Genomic DNA, 15054 nt, shown 5'->3' on the forward strand with positions numbered 1-15054 from the left:
TTCTACGAGTATTTTGAAAGCTATCCTTAAAATTATCTGAAATTGGACAAAGACAAGAATGAATTTAATGAAATATATTGTTTTTAATGGTGATATTTATGTTTGATTTTGAAAACGATTTGTTCCTTTAAGAAATTTGAAGGATGGTAAAGCCGTCTCGAACGCTAGATGGCTCTGGAGACGCCCAGATAAATAATGGCATGTCAAAATAAAACCAAGGTGTCAATGATGAGTTTTTATTCTAATTAAATTTAAGTGGAAACATGAACCTTATAACATGAATCTAAAGAAGGAAACACTATTATAATCTTAATTATGAAATACTTATCAAATAAACAAAAATGTCTTTCATGTTGTCGTTCAAATTATAATTAAGAAGTGTCGAGGGCACTGCGCAGACGTAGATGACTCGCAACTAAATAAAATGAATTCGAAATGGTTGAAGTTTGTAGAAAATGTAAGAGAACACAGTTAAATTAGAATTTGTATCCATGATGTTGAATTGAAGTTCCCATGGGAATAACAAGAGCCAACATATTATCATTTATTTATAGAATAGTAGACACCATAGCAAGCCAATAATAGGCAAAGATGCTTCGGCGACTTTTAAGTAGGCATTTTTTCATGAATGCCGTTTGACATGGGTCAGATTGTAAATGTATAGTACAAATTTACCATAAAAAAATTAACTTTTGATCTAAATAGAAGTAACCACCACCCACATCTGCCCAGCGGATAAAAACACAATGAGAACACATCAATTAGTAATGAGAAACAAAACAATTATTACAATAAATTACGCAAAATATAATCACAAACAGTTAATCCTGCAAAATTGTGCCGAATGCGAGCTCGGTGGGGCGTGGGAGGGGCTGCAGGCCGGCCATTTTGGTTTTAATGATCATTTAATTTAAGTTCCACTTTTCTGAATGCGCCAACGATTAAGCCATATGGCACGGAAGTTAACGATCTGGCTTTTTGGAAATAAACGCTACTTCCTGAATTTTAATGCACATTTCAAATATTAAAACTGTTATTAAAATTTTGAATATATCTTCACATTATGGTAGACAAAGTATATTAAAACTTTTTATTCCAAAACGATCGATTCGAGACTTTTATATATTGGTTTTTGACCAAGTTCGGGCGATAATACAATGCAAATTGTTTTTGAATAAAGGAAAACTTTAACTGCCAAATATTCAAAAGTAATTAAGTAGACATCTTCAACTCTTGTTATGGTCCTAAACAGACAGACACATAGCAATACGTAATTAACTCAAAATTATTTTGACCTTTCGGAAGTAAGATCGCAACTTCGAAAGATTATGCCAAATATGCACTGGCATTGCTTTTTTAATTAAAATAATTAAATAGCGTAGCTTGCAGCAGCGCCCTCTCTCTGCCCACTTCTACATTATTAAGCTCGAGTGCCGAATGTAACCCTACTTATGTTAAAACGTGTAACAATTACTTGTAACTGTAGTTTAAAACATATTTTTACAATTTATTTTCAATATTTTGAGAAGGCACATGAAAATTTTCTTACGAACAAACAAATTAAGAATGTGAAAATTTTCTTTTTCACTAAAAAGCAAAGGAAGGAGTTACGTACAGTAAAAAAGAAGCACTTATTGACTGACTAAACCTGATTGGCCAAACACCGTTGCGTTCCAAAACAACTGTATTAACAAATCTCTCAATATTAAAGAGACGCAAATTATATTGCCTAAAAATATTTCTTTATCTCCCATCTTGTCCGCATGAGGATAAAAATTAGGCAATATTACAAACACAGATTAGACCGCAACAGAGTCGACACAATATCGAAATTCGCAAAACAGTCAGTGTACATTACAGTTCACCGTAACACATGTAACACAATATAAACAGGTCTTACACACTATATAAAAATACAACAATGTCGGATATGGGGTCCCGCGACCAACGCCAGAACCCCACAGTGGTACCTATGTGATATGCCACATTATAACCTTATTTGTACATGCTACTTTAAAAATCGTCTATTTAAATTAAAACTCAAATATTTGGATTATTTTCGAGAGGTTTCCAACTAACGATCGATTTAACCCCACGATGACTTAAAATTACGTATTTTGATCCCGAAATAGATAATTCTTAGAGCCAGCATTCGATACAGTGACAGAAAATAGCATGTATCATTAGACGTATATATACATTATAATATGATAGCAAACTGCGATAACAATAATATTTGCGAGGGTTTGGAGTAAACTGTTATATTTTTACAATGATAGGTCACTATGCTTACGGTACATTGCTAAAAATTATAACCGCGAGACCCAACATAAAGGTTGCTGTTGACTCAGAGAAAAATATGCCTTGTCTTTTACACACTCGTTAATTTGACATTCATTAAAATATGTATGGTATTGGGACATTTGTGTATAACAATTTTATCATAATACTTGTGTTAAAATATCGCGAATAGATTAATTCATTCAAATATATTTAGGTAATGACCCAAATATATTTGAATGAATCAATGGTTGGGATTAAGAAATGCAGACGGCAGATGATAGTGCAAAATTAAGTTGTCGATAGGGTTATAAGGACCCCTTGACATGGGTACGATTCCTGATGGATTAATCTTTGACATAGGGTTTACTCCAAATCATCGACCAATTTCGATACAACAGGAACACAAATTGCATAACTAGAACTACACTACTACAAGTAAGAAAAATATATAAATATACTTCTCATAGAACTAATCTGTCAAAGCTCGTGAGAATATAGTAGTCACAAGAAATTGTCTTTTTACAATTTATATTCTAGAAAGTAACTAAAAGTAAGGGCAAGTTCTCACTATGTCGTTACAACAAAACATCCGTCGTTTTGGAAGTGTCATAGTTTTGTTGTTACGTAAATATAACACTATTGTCAATGTACACATGGTACACATCATGTCGTCACGACGCCGTGTGAATTGACCCAAAAATACTTGTACCATTTCCAAAAAGTGTTACAACAATGGGAAACATTCCTAAAATATCAATTGTTTTGTCCAAACTGGGGATAAGTACTTAGAACTAAAACACGCAAACTTAATAACAAACAAAAAATCTTAGTCATGTCTTTAGTATATGCTGCTTCCAAAATTTTGAAATATTGTAGAGTTGTGTGTTAGCGGAAAATGTTTCTAAAATATTTATTTTTTTTGATAACGGTTTACAAGACTCTGGGACATTGAAAGAAATTTTCAAAAAGTCAAGATCAAGATTTTTAAAGCAAGAATAAGACCAAGATTTTGTAAAGAAATCCTAACACAGTGTACTGTGTTAGGATCATTTTTCATAACTGTCTTTTTATAACGATAGACAAATGTATAAGAAGTTAGTGTTAAACAATTTATTTAAATGCATATCACAACTGGCCTTGAATTGTGTCAAACGTAAGGTAATACAAATCGGGGATACGAAACACCATACTTAGCAAAGTTATCTATGTATGTAAAGTACAAAATTTCTCGGGTTACCCCTAAATATTAGTTAAAACATGTCACTACACAAAACTATGGAAGCCGAACTTGACGACGCAGCTATAACGTCATCTACACAATGCGACATATTCAATATTTATTTATCTATGCAATAAACATACGCTTCTAATATTACCGAGATAGCCGTTCTAAATAATTTAATAACAGTGGTCGTATTTTTAATTCAGATTATAAAAAAATATAGCAGTGGTCCAAGTTTGATTGAAATTAAAATTTCGAAAATTTATAATAGTCATTTGAAATAAGAAGTAAAATTTAGTACAATTTTAAAATAAATAGAGCAATTGTTAATGTGTCGCAAATTCCGTAATAACATTTTAAAACGAAGAGCTATCCCATTAAAAATGATTTTAATTTTTATATTTATATCAATTTATGATTGTGGTTGTGACCCTGCCTCGTTTAAGCAATACAACTATTTTATGGTATCGATATCATTATAAATTGTTATTTGTCTTATCATCTACGCTACTAAAGCTTGACGAATCATAGGCCGATAGGAACTGAAGATTGATCAAATAAAATCCTAATGTTAAATTCTAAAGAAGTCAGAACCTATTTGTGCGCTAATTAAGTAGACAACATATTTCGAAAAACCAGACAATGGAAATAACAGTGTCGCAAATTAAAAACGCAGAAAAATATGTCTATTCTTATTCAAATTCTCACTTATTTTACAAACTTACCTCAGCACTGTAAAAGCGGTAACAAAATGGACTGTCTGTCACAGCAAATTTTTGCTAGATCTGTGTAGAATACAGTACACTGTGCAAATGTAAACATCATAACCTTAGGCTGTCGACAAGCATTCGGATATCGAAGGTGATTATTTATATACAGTCGACAGACGGCCCAAGCAATCTCTGTTACCGCCTTATGTAATACATAACAGCCAAGTGAGTACCAATGTTGTAGTTTTTGGCGCCCCGCCTTTTTTTCAGCCTTCGTAACAATTTAGTAACATAGATTAAAAAACGCGTGTCACTAAGAGTTGTCATGCGTATTATTTTTGTCGATACCGTGTTATGTTGAGTCTTGAATATTGGGGGGTGGAAGGGCGCCCGCGCACTGTCGGTTCGTGTAACTATGAGCACTCTGGCTCGTCCCAGTCCACGCTCGCCCATTGGGGCAGCTCAGTTTCGTATTCCCAGCCGGGCCCCTGAGGACAAACTTTCGTTGTTAATATATGAAAATCAATAACATAGCAACTAGTATCAAACTTACTAACATTCGTTTAAGTCCGGTTTTGTTGTTTCTTTAATTAATTTTTATTCTTGAATAACAATCTATTCATCGGGTCATGATGAAAAATAATCTTTTTCTGATTGGCCCGGTTCTTGGATGTTTATCTATATATAAATAAATAAATAAATAAGGACGAATCATACAGATTGAGTTAGCCCCAAAGTAAGTTCGAGACTTGTGGTATGGGATACCTACTAACTCAACGATACTATATTTTATAACAAATACCTATATGGATAAACATTCAAGACCAGGGCCAATCAGAAAAAGATCATTTTCCATCATGACCCGACCGGGGATCGAACCCGAGACCTCTCGGTTCAGTGGCAAGAACTTTACCACTGCGCCACCGAGGTCGTCATATGTATTTGTTATAAAATATAGTATCGTTGAGTTAGTATCCCATAACACAAGTCTCGAACTTACTTAGAGGCTAGCTCAATCTCTAATATATATTTATATTTAATAAAATAAAAATAGCCAACCAAATAAATGTATGGCAATCATATTTGTGACAACCCTAATCGCAATAAATGCTGGTGCCTGTGTCGCCTTAGCAAGGCCTTCGAACAGCTGTATGAATGTCATTAAACACTGTGCAGAAAAATTGTAGTAGTCTAATTATATATGTAACCCTCCACATATACATATGTTTTATACTATTATATACAATATACTATTCCATACAGTAAACGCACATCGCTTAGCGTTATGCCAGCTACACACTATTGTTGAAATCAGACAGATGCCAACGCGAATGAATGTACATTGCGATGTTTGTCTAAGAGACCAGCAATGAAAAACCAGCAATGTATGTATGGCGGTTTGGCGGCCTGTTTGCCAATAGTTTATAGCCAGCATTACGCATTTCGCACCAGCCTTAAACTTTCCCTCTCATCGGACCATTTTCTCGGTTCCTTCGTCAGCCAGTGAGCGTTGGAGTACAGGGTCCGCTTTCCTACAATTTCGTCTCCACTTCACACGGCCGTCGGCATCCCTAGTTGTGAGACTCACCTTGTATTTCCAAGCGTGCAGATACATAACCAAGTCCCTGGGCCTCGGGTCGCGGTACCGCACACGGCACTCGTAGCAGTGAGGGTCGGGCGACAGCGCGTCGCTCGCCGAGCCGCTCGTCGCGCTCGCCGCGCTCACCGCGCTCGGCGCTGCGACCGGCGGCGTGCAGCCGGTCTGCGTCGCGACTGTTACTTTGTCCGACTGTTAATTAAATATTATTAATTAACACTTAGTCTACACTGTAACAATAAGGACCTGGGACCCCATTCTCGCGCTATCGAAACATATTTCATATAATTTTCTCCTTTTTTTTTCGATGGTTAAAACCATCGAAAAAAAAAGTTTAAATTTGCAAATTTACAAATTAAAAATTTCGATCGACGCGTTCGCTCGTAAAAAAATTGTGATGATGATTTTTTGTAAACACAGAAATAGTGCTAGCACCTTCAGAATAAATTGAACAAAACTGATTCGATTACATGAGAATCGGACCCCTGTTTCAACGCTCAACGATAAAGTATTCGATAGCCTGTGAATAGCAAATTTAAGTCGTCTATGTATATCTCAGGTTACAGTTAACGTCAAAGTTGACTGGTGACGCCCACTGTTGACAGTGGTGGTAGTTAACTTTTAACACGGTCCAAAAAAGAGTGTCAATTTTCAAATTCAATTGTTAATGAAAAATAATTTTAATGATGCTCTCGTCGGGCTGTCTTTTTTTTCACATTTTCACAGAACACTTTCCGTGTGCACCAGACAGTGAAAAACATCGCTGAACTGGCCGTAATATGATAATGGTGCTGACATCATTAAGGCTCAGGACCTTTAATGTTTATTTTCTTGAATCCATCTACCCTTCGGATATGCAGATTTTTTAAAGTTTGTACTTTTGTGATTGAAAAGATTGCAAGATCGAATAACGTTATATTTACAGTGTTATGTTGTGTACATAAATAAAGAAATAAATACGATTCACTCTCTCTCTCTCTCATCGTCGCGTGTTTTCGGTTACATTCGGAGCTGCGACGCCCCGATGTCGTAAAGTCGCTGTTCGCGTAAAAAGCAACTATTATATGTTGAAGATTTGGCTATGCTTTACAACCGGCTCCTGTCCTGTCCTCGGGTTAGTATGAATTAAAAATTTGATGTCAATACAGCTGAATATATAATTAGACTTTGAAAGAAATTATATATAATTAGAAATTTATATAATTATATTATATTATATATATAATTAGAAATAAATATAATATATATTATTTATATAATTAGAAATAAGTTGGATCAAATTTAACAGTATGTTCTGTGTGTTGCCTCGCTATTACTTATAGATTAGACACTTTATAAATGTACAGCCGGGTACACAGCACGTGTTTGTCCCTACACAATTAACATAATCGTCTACACAAACATATCGTTTCAATATATATTTTTTCTTGCATCAACAATGATTGATTTCCGTGGTAAATGGAAAACATGTCGCGGTTAGCGCGTGTAAAACGCGCGTGTTTTGACAAAATTTTTGCTGGAGACCCCGCCTAATATGTTTTTCAAATTCATATAAGTCATTACATTTTCATTACCACATCTCTTCAAGGTCAGAGAAGGTTAGGCCTTCGATAAAACAATGAATTTCTGGCAAGTTGCAATATTAAACCCCTTTCTCTGAGCCGTACCGTCGTCGCCCCCTTTTCGTTAATATTAATAACCCCATCTTTTGTGTATGACTGTGACTGTTATGAAATCGCGTCTTTTGTTCTGCCGTACCTAAGTTTCGAGTGATTTGTACTTGAGACAACCTTTCATAAAACTTGACATTTCGATAAAGTCCCACTTTCATTATTTCACATTGAAGTCAAAGTTGTTATATTGTATTCCAACTAAAACAACTTTTATTCTGTAAGATTAAATGGAGATTACTTCAGTCTATCTGTATAATCTGAGCGTTTTGCCGTTCCTTCCCCAGCCATAAAGCAACGGAGCCGCTTTTTTCTTCTCCGCATCATACTTCTCGGCTACTTTAGTAACCAGACCATCGGCTTGCGTGCATGTTTTTGTGTTATGTTTTTTTTATTGTAATGTTGTCAAGGAGGATACATCAAGGGAGCAATTTTAGATTAGCCCCTTCTGCCAGGCCCGAGCGGGAACAGCATAGCCATGCATATGTTACCTACGTAACTTGTCGGTTTACGCTAGATGTAGCTAGACGATATTCTTGGAGTTAATCTGCTATGTCAGGCTCATGAAAACTGTGAATGAGCGAGTTCCTCACGTGGTCAATCAAACCGCGGACAGAATCCTGAAGTATTATAACATAATTCAACTGGGAAATCGCTCGGATGAGAGAGAGAGAGAGATAAGAGGTTTGATATCTATCTCTGTTTTCCTACCTTGGCATCATTGGAGTCGTCGTTGAGCTGCGGAGAAGCGATGGGCGATGGCTGCAGCGTGCAGGCTGGGGACGAACAGCTGAGCTCACTCTTGACTTCCATTGGAGCTTCGGCAGCACTAGATGGGCTCGGAAGAGTGGCTGGTGGAAGAAGATCTGAATTACTTATTTTTATCGACTGTTTCATTATTAAAGAATGGTCTCAAGCAAAAATTACGAAACTTGATAAAAATATGGCACAAAAGTTAATATATGTTGTACCTAGAATTAAAGTATAGATCATCATTAATTATCATTATTTTAAAATGATATGTTACCAACATACTCGTAGGTATATAATAAAACAAAAAATAGTTAATTGTCAAAAATTTGGAGATATCATAAATAATGATAATAAACTCACGAGTCATAACTGACGAAGGCGTGAGTCCTGGCGCAGGAGACTCGAGTCTTGGAGAAGACTCTCTAGACGCTGGTCCCGTGTCGTCATCTTCACCAACTCCTGATGGAAATAAAGAAGAAAATTCAGTAATCGAAGAACATAAAAATAATCTTGTAGCCTATAAACATTCTCTATAAAATATATAGATATAGAAAGTTTTATCCAGATAGTCATGCTGGTAAGATTTGTATTGCATTCGTTTGTCTGTTTTGGTCTTAATAATTAACGTAAGAAAATGTCTTAGAGAACAACAGATCATTATCGACAGCTACCAGTTTTATTATCGTCATCACTATTATGGATAGCAATGGGACATCGGACTATTGTTTCATTTATTTTATTTTTATTACTACCTGTTTACCCGCGGCTTCGCCCGCATAATATTCCCTTGGGAACAGTTTTTTTCTCCGTATTAAAATGGGATTGGGATATGAAGCTGGCTTGAAGAATAACTGATTATCACTGGCAGCGTCCACTCCTAGCCAGTTTTCAGCATATATTGAGATGTCTATTTTTCCATTTGCCTTTCCTTCTATGTCAACAAATTTATCATTATTATTACCTTTATCATCAGAAGCGGGCTTGGAGAACAACAAATCATCATCAGCGGCATCCACTCCTAGCCAGTTCTCAGCATTGTGGATAGCAATGAGATCTCTGACTAGTTGTTCGTCTGTCTTGCCACCTGTATCGCCTCCCTTGCCTCGGAGAGGACCGAACACTGGGTGGTTGTATAACGGATCGTTTACTACTGGGTAACCTGTTGATTAAAAAACCATCGATTGAATTCAATGGTATATTTTGAACGACGATTTGGAGCGATTATCTAGCTGGAGTAAATCTTTTGGTGTTTTGGTAAATCCTTCAAAAACTAAAGCTATAATTATCGGTAGTCCTTATTTTACTTCACGCGTAGACTGGAATTCTTTGCCATCCCTAAGTTTTAACAATGAAACCATTTCCTTTTGCGAGTCCGTTAGAAATTTGGGTTTGGTGTTTGATACAACTTTATCTTGGTCAGTCCACATGAAAGAAATTAGTCGGAAGACATTTGTTACACTTGGTTCGCTCAGACGGCTTCGTAATTTCTTGCCCATTAACACCAAAATTGCGCTTGCACAATCTCTTCTTCTCCCTATCCTTGATTACGCTGATTGCTGCTTTCTTGACCTTACAGAAGAACAGCTGAACAAACTCGAACGCCTGCAGAATCTCGCTATTCGTTTCATTTATGGACTTCGTAAATATGACCACGTTTCCACGTTCCGTTCCCAGTTAAACTGGCTTCCCATTAGACTTCGTCGTAATTTGCATATTGTATCCATGCTTTTTTCAATTTTATTCAATCCCTATTTCCCACCTTATCTCAAGGACCGTTTCAAATTTGTCGGTGATGATCGCAGCTCCTCTCGTAGTTTGCGCAGCACGGTATCCTTGAGACTCAGATTTCCCGTAGCTAATTCTAAATTTTTCTCCAAATCTTTCTCTGTTCAGGCTGTTCGTCTTTGGAATGCTCTTCCTTTAGATATTCGGAATGCCCAGACTCTGACCAAATTTAAGCAACTCGTTACGTCTCACTATCTATCTAACGTATCCTAATTTTATTGTACATGTATTTCCTTCTATATAATGATATTTATGTATGTATATATATGTATTTATATGTATATGTATATGTGTATTTGGTATGCTTATATATGTATGTATATTGTATGTAATGTATTTATTTATATATAGTGTATGTAATTATATATTTGGTAGTTTGTTTTACTGCGCCTAAATGTTTTTATATATATATGTCTCCTTCCACCTAAAGGTTGACTGGAAGAGATCGCTTTAGTGATAAGTCCGCCTTTGTACCTTCTTATATTTATTACAAATTGTTTTCTGTGTATTTTTTCTTTTTGGTGCAATAAAGAGTATTTGTATTGTATTGTATTGTATTGTATTGTATATTGAACAGTATAGGGAGATTTTTTAAAAACTTTGATCATGTCGATGTTATTATGGGGACATAATTTTTGGCAATGACAATACAGTAGTTTGATATATGCCTTTTCGATTTCACATATTAGGAGTAAATTCTTAGTAATATATATTTTATATGAAAATTTAAACAAAATTGTTTTTGTAAAATATTAAAACTATGCTATTTTTCAATATTTCCCCTAGATAATAATATGCATTTTTCTGCATATTGTTTCACAGCGTGTATAAAATGGAATGCGAAATAAGTAACAGAGGAATGGAGTTTTATTTACCTTTTGTTCCATGAAATTTGAGGAGCATTTTCTCATGTACAATTTTTTATAGTATATATTATATTACATTATTGTGAAGTTCCCTGTACATAGGTGGTTAGTACACTAGTGCGTGTGACGGTGGTATTTGGAAAGGTCATCTTGGATTTATTAATGATTGAAAAACGTTCAGTCTAGTTTTTTCCAGTTTCCTTTCATTTTGATGTTTACAATCGCAAACACAAACTTTTCTACTTATCCTGCGTTCGTGTAGGAAATAAAACAACATTAAAACTTTCGGTATTATAAATCAGTTTTAATTTATTCATTGGCAAAGTTAAGATAGACAATGTGCTCTGTCTTCGTGTTGTCAAAGAATATAATGCTGTATTACGTTTCTCCTTTGATTTAAATTCTTCGTTACTAACAAAAATAAATAAATGAATAAGTATAAAGGCTGTTAAAGTGACTGGAGGTTCTCTGCTTATTGCAAAAAGTCTTAAATCCATGGATTTAAGACAATTTGCGTGTGGCTCGTTTCGCAGATTAAGTTTATGGTGTACGGCTAAATAAACTCCCGCTAAGATACACCATTTAGAACTATATTCATTTTGTAACTGAGATCATAATCGCTTGACGCGGAATATAATATTTTCTAGGTTTAGAGAAACACTTGTTTCCGATATAGGAAAACTAAATACAGGTACATTGTAGATTCAGTAGTGTATGAATCACCAAAGTCTATTGTTAACTTTGGTGAAACACTCTACAAGAAGAAGTTTATCATTTAATAACACTATGAAAATAGAAATGTTCTTTTGTCACTAAGCCAGCCATTGCTCCTTAACGTATTTCTTTTTTTTTTTTTTTTTGTATTTTTGTTTTACATATTTAGTAAAAGACAAGGCTTTTATTTAGAAAGTAGACCTTCACAACCACTTTTTCACGTCAAAAATTAAATTATGACCACAGTGCTAAGGGAAAATACCGAAAGAAACTCATTTAAACAGGCGAGGCTTTGTTACGCCTCGCTTTTAGTTTATACCATAGTTTGGTACGAGGTGGTGTAATGGTTGAGACGCCTGCCTGTGGGTCGAAAGGTCCCAGGTTCGAATCCTACTCGTGCCATATGAGTTTGTATACCAATCAAGGAAAACATCATGAGGAAACCTGCACATTGGTTAATTACTATTAACTTGTGTGTGAAATGGAGAAGGCAATGGCAAACCACTCCATTAATAATGGCAAGAAAGTTGTTGTGTGTGCTTCATTCGACGTAATGACCACGACCCTCAGCCATGAGGAATACGAATCTGAAGATAGTTTAGTACAGTGCAGGAAGAAGTTCCGATAGTCTACGGCACGGAAGTCTACTATTGTGTATCGTGTCTTACCCAAATACTGCAGATGCACACGGATCTGATGCATCCTGCCCGTCTTGGGCCGGCAGAGCACCACACTGGTATTACTCTTAGCATTGAAGCCCAGCCTCTTGAACATTGTGGAGCAATCCTTGCCCTTCGAAGACACCTTGCAGACCCCGATCTTGTAGCTGACCACTTCTATTGGCTCTTGACATTCGATCTCCTCACTGTTGGACATGTATCATTAATTTTTAAACGAACAATGATTTATATTGACGATAGATTAGCGAACTATACAGGGTTACTGGTATCAAACGCAAAACCCTCTAAAGACTACTTGGGTACACGAAGAAAAGCAACTTTTATTCTACGACTTTTCGTGATACGTACTTTTTTTTTTCATATAAAAAAAAAACAATCTAATTTGAGATTCTACACAACTTAACTCTATGTAATAGCCAAGCAACACGAGACAGTACAGTAGCGTTATGTAGCGGAATATGAACCAGTTAACGTTTTATAGAAACGAAATTACAACTAAAACGTAAACGTAACTAAACTAACGTTTAGACAAAAGTCGTAGAACAAAAGATGTTAGTCCCTATGTACCTTATGCGCCTTTGGTAGGTTATGCGTTAGATACCAGTAACACTGTATACTCGCTTTCAGCTCTTGTTTTGTCAATGGAAAGCGTGACTACAGATCGGCAGGAAGGGTCAAATGGAAAGACCATAGGGACCGATAAATATAACCCAGGTCGAGCGAGAAGAAAAATTATAATGATTTTTTTGGTTAAACAAACAATAGATGGTCTAATTCTGACTCTTCTAGTAAACTAACTGTACTCTTCTAATGTTTGTAATTAGCAACATAACTACGTTGCCTACCACAAGTAATAATTAGTCAACAAAAACTATGACGCCTCTGACCATAATAATACGTCATAAGGAAATCTTTACAAGCTGGAAATATGACGAATGTTGAACAAAATGATGACATTATACTTCAAATATTCCCGACTTCAAACAGCTATTAACTCCGCGACTTATTAAGTTACCACATTACCCAGTTCATTTATGAGTAACTGTACAAGTTAAAGTTGAACTCACTCGGGGAACGCCCCGTCGACTCTGCACACGTATTCCTTCTGCACCTGACGGTTTCGAATCTGATGTTCCATTTGTCTCGCTTTCTTTGGACTCCGTCCAAATAATAGTAATCCTGTATGATGAAAACGAGTGTTAAAAATTAAAAAAAAAATACATTAAACTAACAAAACTTTGTTTTCACGGTTTGTCTGCAGCTCTGGGAGTATCATGCGCTCATCACACATAGAACTGCAGACAAATTTATGTCTAATACAAAATATATACAACACAAAAATGAGCACGTTTTCGTGTTTCCATATCCATCGGACCCACGACACAAGCTTAGTGATTAGAGTGGACGATTGGGTATTGTGCGTTTGTGATGTACGGCAAGGTTATGTGCCTCATCCTCATAAATAACTGTAGATCACAACCAGAATACTGTGGTTCCACCATAGCCAGAACAATTACTTACTATTATAAAATGAATGAATATGTGTATTTAGGCACTCGCGGTCCGTGCTGTGTTACATATATGAATCAGTGAGACCCGCGGTATAGCTCTTATCGTATCTACAGTGTGAAGGATGACGTTTGTATTAGGCACACACGGCACCATTTAATATAATTAATATAATTACCTGAAGTTAGCCTGTCCAATCTGTGAATAGTTCTAAGGTTCTTCAAGTTATATTCCTTGGCGAGTATGAACACAACCGTGTTGTGACGGTAGCGGCCGCACGGATGCACCTGACAGGAATATCAAAATAGTAATATAAAGTTTTATTGAAACATATCTTTGAAATGACTGACGAGTTGTCATTTAGACAAAGCAGCGCAATACCAAATATATCAAACGTATGAATGTATATGATAGTGTTCTTTATAGTCTATACAAGACATCCACGTTTACGAGTTCGATATTTCGCGCCGCGTGGCATCTCGCCGCTTTGTCCGATTTTCGACGAGAACGCGGGGTAGTCGTAATATAAAAATATTTATATTATTTTTGATTATGAGATTTTTATTTGTTGAGAATTGATTTTAAGAAAAGTAATAATTGAAAACTTTAATTTTGTACCATTGAAATTGTTAAAGATTGCGAATGTTCAATATAATATATAGAATTATATAAACAATATAAATTATAAAAAGCAAACAATGCATTTGATAAAACTGTTAGGAAGACCATTTCAAATGAGAGTAAAATAAATAAAAGTAACAAATAACGATTAAAAAATAAATGAAATGTAACCTGTAACAGTAATGGTAATATACAATGCAGAAAATGACATATTTAGGCCATAAAGTTAATGCGAGCAGAGATGCAGGTACGTGCAACAGGAGAGAAGGTATCTCGTCCTAGGTGAGCGGCAAAAGCAACAAGGCACAGTTACGCAGCGCGGCAACATAAAACGCATGTCATTTGTGATCAATGATCAATTATGATCGATGGTCGCATCGCGTCCTGTTACGCGCTACGCTGCTCACCTAGAATGCCAGGGTTTTAATTTTTTCAAGTTTCAAAAGTGTCGAACCACATGTGATGCAATTCATATTTCCATTTACTTAATTACGCTTTTAACAAAAATATATAAAATATAGTATGTTTTTAATTTGTTATAGCACACAAAGAGAGTATAAATCTACTACCTAATAAAATATATGAATCGGGATTGCTAAACGGTATATAGAATGTACCTTTTTCATCGGATTATTTCATTTTAC

The 15054-nt window shown here is 35.5% G+C and overlaps 1 protein-coding gene across 11 annotated transcripts in view; it reads right to left on the reverse strand.

Annotated features, from left to right (window-relative positions):
- Window positions 1-222: 222 nt before the first annotated feature.
- Window positions 223-15054, reverse strand: part of LOC128671464 (pseudouridylate synthase RPUSD2-like) — a 336427-nt gene continuing 321595 nt past the window's right edge. For 9 of the 11 annotated variants that reach the window (XM_053747931.2, XM_053747922.1, XM_053747982.1 and 6 more), the window contains 8 exons: window positions 13968-14076; window positions 13348-13459; window positions 12269-12465; window positions 9197-9394; window positions 8596-8694; window positions 8194-8348; window positions 5804-6004; window positions 223-4703 (listed from right to left, as the gene is read on the reverse strand). In XM_053747931.2, coding sequence (XP_053603906.1) covers window positions 4629-4703; window positions 5804-6004; window positions 8194-8348; window positions 8596-8694; window positions 9197-9394; window positions 12269-12465; window positions 13348-13459; window positions 13968-14076 — 1146 coding nt within the window. In that variant the 3' untranslated portion in view covers window positions 223-4628. The remainder of the gene's footprint in view (window positions 4704-5803; window positions 6005-8193; window positions 8349-8595; window positions 8695-9196; window positions 9395-12268; window positions 12466-13347; window positions 13460-13967; window positions 14077-15054) is intronic. The other 2 variants (XM_053747938.2, XM_053748004.2) reach the window with 1 other exon arrangement.

The sequence above is a fragment of the Plodia interpunctella genome, chromosome 1 (assembly GCF_027563975.2).
Source record: "Plodia interpunctella isolate USDA-ARS_2022_Savannah chromosome 1, ilPloInte3.2, whole genome shotgun sequence".
Taxonomy (NCBI): Eukaryota; Metazoa; Arthropoda; class Insecta; order Lepidoptera; family Pyralidae; genus Plodia; species Plodia interpunctella.